This window comes from Anneissia japonica, unplaced genomic scaffold (assembly GCF_011630105.1).
Source record: "Anneissia japonica isolate Jap-2015-1 unplaced genomic scaffold, ASM1163010v1 scaffold3531_len492141_cov184, whole genome shotgun sequence".
In the NCBI taxonomy this organism is placed as follows: Eukaryota; Metazoa; Echinodermata; class Crinoidea; order Comatulida; family Comatulidae; genus Anneissia; species Anneissia japonica.
The window spans coordinates 46,833-55,035 of record NW_022702905.1 but is presented as its reverse complement, the minus strand read 5'-3'; the positions used below and the strand labels follow the sequence as shown (position 1 = coordinate 55,035).

Genomic DNA, 8,203 nt, shown 5'->3' with positions numbered 1-8,203 from the left:
TAGAAGCCTACGATAATACAGAGGATTGGAACTCTTACGCCGAGAGGCTAGAATCCTTTGTTGATGCAAATGACATCGACCCTGAAAAACGTGTTGCTACGCTACTGACAGTGATCAGCGCGAAGACGTACAGCATATTAAAAGATCTGTGCACGCCCGACATACCCAAAAATAAAACGTATGAGGAGTTATGTGAACTACTCAATAAGCATTTTTTTACCAAAACCTCTAGTAATTGCAGAGCGTTTTCGCTTCTATAAACGTAATCAACAGGCTGGTGAAACAATAAGCAACTACCTGGTAGAGCTGAGGCGTTTAACTAAACATTTCGAGTTTGGAGACAGGCTTAACAAATCACTCAGAGACAAATTCGTTGTTGGATTAACATCAGCCACAATACAAAAACGGCTGTTAACAGAAAAAGGGTCAACACTTCAAAAAGCTACAGAAGTGGCATTAGGAATGGAGTCTGTAGCCAAGGACGCTACAGAAATTAGTGGAAAACCACCTCAACCTGTTGATTACATACATAAGGGCACCAAACCTAGACATAGTACCGCTAGTCATACATCAGCTCAACATAAGCCACAAAATCAGTGCTACAGATGTGGTAACCCAGCACATAGGGCAGATACATGCAGATTCATTGAAACAACATGTAATTTATGCAAGGTCAAAGGGCACATCGAAAAGGTATGCTTCAATAAAAAGAAAAACACTAGTGGCCATAGAACCGGACATACAAGAAAACCCAATAATAAAACTCAACATCGCTATAACAAAAATAAGCGTGTACACAACGTTGAGGGCGTATCAGAATCCGATGATGAGTTAGAGTTTACTGGTATTAATCAACTTACAGTGAACAGTGTCCCCATTGGTGTACCCATACATAAACGGACAAAAAGTAAAAATGCAACTAGACACGGGAGCGACATATTCAATAATGAATCTAGATGACTTTGAGGAAAACTTTCCAAACGAACAGTTATGCAAAGTAAAGGAAGGTTTCCATACATACACTGGTGAACAAATAGAGTGCTCAGGATCCTACAATGTACACATTAACTACAATGGACAAACGGTAAGCGACAAACTGTTTATCGTAGACAAGGGTGGCCCACCACTATTTGGTAGAACTTGGTTGAGCAAAATAAAGCTACCATGGCATGAAATCTTCAACATAAACTACAGTACAAACAACACATGTGGGAACAGCAAAACACACATGCAAGTTGATCAACTGACAGAAAAAAATGCAGAACTGTTTTTTTTAGAAAGAGTAGGGCTCCTGCTGAAAGGACAAAAAGCCAATCTTCACATGGAGGTGAAGGCTATGCCGAAGTTCTGTAAAGCCAGAGAAGTACCTTACGCATTGCGACCAGCAGGGGAAAAAGAGCTTGACAGACTCGAAAACGAAGGGATAATCACACCAATTAAGTTCAGCGAATGGGCGACTCCAATAGTCCCCATCGTGAAGCCGGACAAGTCAATAAGACTATGCGGAGACTACAAAGTAACTGTCAACCAGGCCATAAAGCCGGACAAACACCCAATGCCGAAAATAGAAGACGTTTTCGCAACACTTGCTGGAGGGGAGAAATTCTCAAAACTTGATAAAAAAAAACGCATACGTACACCTAGAAATGAGCGATGAAGCGAAATGCATACTTACCATAAACACACAGAAAGGTTCATACCAAGTAAACAGACTACCCTATGGTATAACCCCAGCTACCGGAATTTGGCAACGAGTCATGGAACAAGTCGTACAATGTATTCCTGGTGTTGCATGTATTCTGGATGATATGATTTTAACTGGCCAAAATGATGAAATACACTTACAACGTCTTGAACAGGTGTTACAACGACTAAAAGAAAATGGACTGATTCTGAACAAGAACAAATGTCAGTTTCTAAAATCAAAGGTATTCTTGGGTCATGTGATAGACAAACACGCCTCCATAAGTCACTCGACAAGGTTGATGCAGTGGTCAATGCCCCAGCACCTACAGATACAACAATGTTGCGTTCATTCATCGGCTTACTGAATTACTACCATCGATTCCTACCTAACTCATCTTCCGTACTCTATCCATTACACCAACTTCTTCCAAAAGGAAAGCAGTGGGAACGGTCCAGTAAATGTGAAAACGCATTTGTGAAAGCAAAGAATACGATAGCAGAAGAACAAGTATTAGCGCATTACGACCCAAAGCTGCCAGTTAGATTAGCTACGGATGCATCGCCATACGGCCTAGGGGCAGTGTTGTCACACATCGTAAATGGTGAAGAGAGACCAATTGCATTTGCCTCAAGAAGCCTTACTGCAGCAGAAAAGAACTATTCACAGATTGACATGGAAGCACTGGGGATTGTATATGGTGTAAAGAAATTTACTACTTACCTGTTGGGGAGAAAATTCAACATATTAACCGATAACCAACCACTCACCGGATTGTTTAGCCCGACGAGAGGAACCCCAGCTACAGCCGCAGCTAGACTAACGCGTCAAGCGATTTTCCTTTCAGGATTCGACTATGAAATAGTATACCGTCGAAGTACAGACAATACGAATGCAGATGCATTATCAAGACTACCACTCAGCTCACAAAAGGAAAAACCACGAACACTGGATGACACAGAATTATTTTACACTGACTGTTTTGAAGTTTTACCAGTTACATTCAAACAAATTAAACTACACGTACAACGCGATTCAATTCTGTCGCGAGTGGTAGACTATACGAGAAATGGCTGGCCTAACGAAAGGAACGAGGAGCTCGAAGCCTACTTTCGTAGAAAAGATGAGTTGAGCTTAATAGATGAATGTGTGCTGTGGGGTAACAGAATAGTCATACCGCCAAAGTTGCGCAAGGAAATATGTAATTACCTACATCAAGGGCACCTCGGTGTTGTAAAGATGAAATCGATTGCAAGGAGCTACTGTTGGTGGTCAAAGATGGATCACGATATTGAAGCATTAACAAAAGCATACCCTGGTTGTCAGCTTAACATGAAAGAACCGCCCAAAGCATCCCTACACCCATGGGAGTGGCCTGAGAATGTTTACGACCGCATCCACATTGATTACGCAGGTCCTATCGACGGAGTTATGTATTTAGTAGTTGTGGACGCTCACTCTAAGTGGCCAGAAGTGCTCGCTACTAAAGACACATCCTCAACTAAAACCATTAGTTTGCTAAGGAGTCTATTTGCACGATATGGCCTGTGCAAAACGCTGGTATCTAATAATGGATCCCAATTCACATCACACGAGTTTGAAACATTCCTGAAAAGCAACGGTATTGTACATATAACCTCAGCACCGTACCACCCTGCTACGAACGGCCTCGCAGAGCGCATGGTACAAACGTTTAAGTTTGCTTTGAAAACCGCCAAGTTCGACAAAGGCGCTAAGCAGCTGAAATTAAACAATTTCACGATGCGGTACAGAAATACACCACACGCTACAATTGGCATGTGCCCGGCACTATTCTGAAACAGACGCCTAAGAACGCGACTGGACCTCATAAAACCAGATCTAAAGCAACGAGTGCTTGAAAGACAAACGAAACAGAGAGTCAGTGCAGGAAAACAACGTGATTTCAAAATTGGACAAAAAGTACTTGCTAGAGACTACAGGGACAAAAACAAGTGGGCTGTGGCCGACATTAGGCATTTTTCGTTTTGACTACGTGGCCAGTCTACTACGAACTAATAGAGCGTAACAGACATCTGCGCATGCTCACAAACCTTACTGGCTAAATCGGCGTTGTGACAGCTTCCGCGACAACCCCAATTTCTGAATTTGGCGTAGTGGCGACTACCCTAATACTGACCAATCAGATCACCGAATTGTTTAGCAAACTGCTGGTAACTTTTTTGTTGGGGGTTGCAATTTTCATCGCATCCGCGATCGAGCATTATTCGTTTATAATGAATTAATTATTAAAACAAGTGAGTAATTAAATGTTTTATATAAAGGCCTATTTATACACATGCAATAAATGAGGAATGATAGTCACAACATAAATTTAGGTAAATCAAGGGATAGTGAAAAAAGAGCCTTAGGCCTAGGCTAGCCTAGTCTTGTCAGGGTGGATTTCGGGTAGGAGAAAACACATTATCTGGTGCCGCTAGCTAGGGCATCCGCCCTTGATATCGTGGATCAATTAAGCCTTGCTATATAAATTAAAATACCTCTGTTTAAAATAGTTATTTATTTGTACATCATCGTTGCATTTGGCAAATTGCCTGAGCAGGCCTGACACCCCTCTTCTCCCGGTAACGACTCTTTTGACACCTAGGGCCTAAGCTAGGCTGGCCGAGCCTAGGTAGGCCTAGACTAGATCCTAGCCAACAGCGAAACATCACTCAGTGTTTACTGGAAACTTTTTATTTTGTATACAGTATTTGGCTAAAGTTTTTATTTTCACATTTCCTTTTTCAAATATAAAACAAGGGAATATTGTTCTCTGGTAATAAAACCAATGGTCGACTACTCCCCTCCGTAGGCCTACGTGTGTGCTGCGTCGTCGTAGTCGCCTTAAAAAACGAAAACAGCTCTTGGTCTACTACGCGAACAGTGTCTTGGCGTTGCCGTCACGCTCCATTAGTTCGTAGTAGACTGGCCGCGTAGTCAAAACGAAAAATGCCTATTGTTGAAATAAAGGGATCACTATCTTACTTTGTAAAAACACATCAAGGAGGACTCTGGAAAAGGCATGTTGAGCAGCTAAGGCAAACACAAATAAAGGTACCTGAAACTTCAGCGCCTATGTTAACACAAAACGTTCCAGAAGCAACGCCCACAGAGGTGATTGAACCCCAACCATTAGCTGTTAATGATTCGCAAAATGCGGACGTGGTAAATGACTTGCCAAAAGAAACATATACTAAAGAGATCACTCGACGCTCTAAGCGAGTCATTAAAAGTCCTAAACGACTCATAGAAGAAATGTAAGGGACTCATTAATTTTTAATAACAGAGAACACGGACACTTTTAAACTGGACATTGGTTGATCTTTATTGCCAACAAACCATAATATTCTTTTCTTACGTAAAATTCAACAACGCAATCATATTGTTTATCAGGAAGTCAGTTCAGTTTGTTAAATATTGTTTGTACATGTATGTTTTAAAAAAATGAAATAAAATAAATATATATATAAAACAATAAAAATAGATTCTAAAGAGACCATTATCAAACACACCCAAATGTTAAAATCACTTTCAGATTAAGTGCGGGAGAGTTGTAATATATTATCGTTATCTTCAGTTTTAATACAGTATCCACACCGCACCTATTCATAACTGTACATTTCTATGTATAGCGCCACCTATAGTCGAAAATAAACGATTCTAGAAAATGGTAGATTGCCGTATGGTTGTGTTGTTCATATACACGTGAAAGTTTACATTCATACATACTTTATTGAGTTCACCATACACTACATCTTCACATGCGTGTATCTAGTGGGAGATAAATGCAATTGGAAGTGTTGTGCATGCATAACCAGGAATAACCTTCCAGACGAGAGCAAAAAGAACTCATCATATTCAGTGCTTGTTAATAATAATAATAATAATAATAATAATTATTATTATTATTATTATTATTATTATTATTATAATTATAATAATAATAATAATAATAATTATAATAATAATAATAATAATAATAATAATAATAATAATAATTATAATAATAATAATAATTATTGTTGTTGTTGTTGTCGTTGTCGTCGTCGTCGTCGTTGTTGTTTATTATTATTATTTATTATTATTATTCTGGATTTATATTGCGCCTCACATTGACACAACCTCGAAGCGCTAGAGCATTATTACCCCCGGATCACTGGATCAAGCACATATGGAACACACACTCAAGCCCCATTAGGGAATTCCATAATGTTGCAGCTGTATTCAGCGCAGGCTGTGTTTGAACCTACCAGGTACCCACTTGTACTCCTGGGTGGAGAGAGACAACTGTAGATAAAGTGCCCTGCCCAAGGACACAAGCGACTTGCACAGCGAGAGTTTTGAACCCCCGACCTCAAGGTTGGGAGTCCAAACCACAGCCGATGCGCCAACCGCTTGTTATAGTTTGAGTATTTCATGGGTTCCGCGAGGGCTTTACAGTATAACCAATCTTCAATATTACAGGCCTAACAATATATTACTGGTTAAAATGAAAATATTTAAACTTTTTTCAAATCACAGAAAATCAAAATTGTTATATTCAGTGCATTCACGACTGTCATGAAAATGTGAAAATTCTTAAACTTGGTGGAGTACGGACGCACTCATCGCACCACCCCGCCCACTAGATAGACAGGCCTGGAAAACTTTAAGTTTTACTTGCCAGTATTATGTTAGGTATCTTCTAAGACCACATACTTTTAAAAAATATTTATCTCTCACCCTGACCTTCGCCATGGCGAAGGTGCAAAGGTCTGGGTCCGCGCCTGAGAATGCATGACTATAGAGAAATAACATCACTTATTCGCTGAAATTTGTTATATTAACTAGGCCTACTTTAAATACAGAATGAGTTATAAATAGCAGTACAGTAGATTAAATTGATATTATTATTTTTTTGTAAAGCTGTAAAATAACAATTCTCTAAAAATTTAGTCTCATTTGAGAAAGCAAAACCAAATCTATATATACATCATAACCCACCGTTATATAATGAGCGTAATTTCGTAACTAACTCGGTGTTGCGTAAGAAAAACTTGTAACAGAAGCCGGGCACTCACTGCGCACGACGAACCCAACTCCGCTTCATGTGAGCGCTAGACCACGCAACGCCGTCAGTGGTCGTCTGAACGGATCGTCATTAAAAACGATCGTCGCGTTGCGTTTTTTTTTTTTTTTTTATAGAATTGCGTTGACCGACCACCGTCGGGCGTAATGAGTGCCCGGCTTAAGGGCTCACTCACCGTCTCGTTCGGCGACTCCAACAGGACAGTGCAAGTAATGATCTCTATATGGACTGAAATATGGTGCGAGTCGTACATCAATCTCGAACGAATGAATAATGAAATTTTTACCATCTGGGTAAGTTTCCCGAAACAACTCTACTGTTGACGCCATATTACCACCGCAGTCAAGTAGTATTTTTCTGGGTCCTGATGTATTTAATTCATTGAGCTTATTGTCGACATTTTTAGTTCCATAATTTAGTACATTCGGCAAAACGTCATGCATTCTGTAACAGAATCATCGAAAAAAATATGAAAATATTGAAACGATTTTCGTTAACAGCGAACGTGTCGTGGAAAGGCTTCTAAAATATTACTCGGACTTATGTACACGACACAAAGATGAGTAAGCAGGACCTTTGGTCATCTGCCTGAAGATTGGCTAAGTAGACCAGGAGCCCGGGGGTGTCAGCATAGCTGGAAAGTTAACCAATTTTTGTGTATATAGTAATGTTCTATGTGCCTGTCTATGTAGAAAAATGGGCATCTGCCGGTCCCATGGTGGTGGGTGTGGTCAGGAGGGGTATAAAAAGGGCCCCAAAATTGTGCTTGATCAACTTGTGAATTAACCCAATGAAACCTATCAGAATATATTCGGCATCGTTCAAGATATCATGAATGGACAATGCCAGACATTTCCAATGGTGGGGGGTGGCTGCCAGACGCAAAAAACTGGTACCCCAAAATTAAGCTAGATCAGCTTGTGAGTTAACCCGATGAAACCTACTGGAAAATGTTGGGCATAGTACCAGGTATCAGGAATGTTCACCGCCAGACATTTTTAATGGTGGGGTATACCTGCCAGACACCCCCAAATACCCCGCCCAAAAAATTGACCTAGATCAGCTTGTGAGTTAATCCGATAAAAGTAGTTCAAGTTATTATGAATGGCCACCACCAGACAATTCTGATTGTGGGGTGTGTCTTCCAGACACCCCCTTATTCCCTGCCCCAAAAATTGACCTAGATTATCTAGTATTATCTAGTTAACGTGATGAAAGTAAATGTGAAGTGTTCGGCCTGTCTCTTATACACATCTAGATGTGTAAAAGAGACAGCAGGCCTAACAATATATTACTGGTTAAAATGAAAATATTTAAACTTTTTTCAAATCACAGAAAATCAAAATTGTTATATTCAGTGCATTCACGACTGTCATGAAAATGTGAAAATTCTTAAACTTGGTGGAGTACGGACGCACTCCTCGCACCCC

At 40.1% G+C, this 8,203-nt stretch overlaps 1 protein-coding gene across 1 annotated transcript; it reads left to right on the top strand.

Annotated features, from left to right (window-relative positions):
- Positions 1-1,906: 1,906 nt before the first annotated feature.
- Positions 1,907-3,502, top strand: LOC117104166 (uncharacterized protein K02A2.6-like). The gene has a single exon (XM_033244862.1). It carries the CDS (start codon positions 1,907-1,909, stop codon positions 3,500-3,502), a length of 1,596 nt encoding a protein of 531 aa, XP_033100753.1.
- The last annotated feature ends 4,701 nt before the right edge of the window (positions 3,503-8,203 follow it).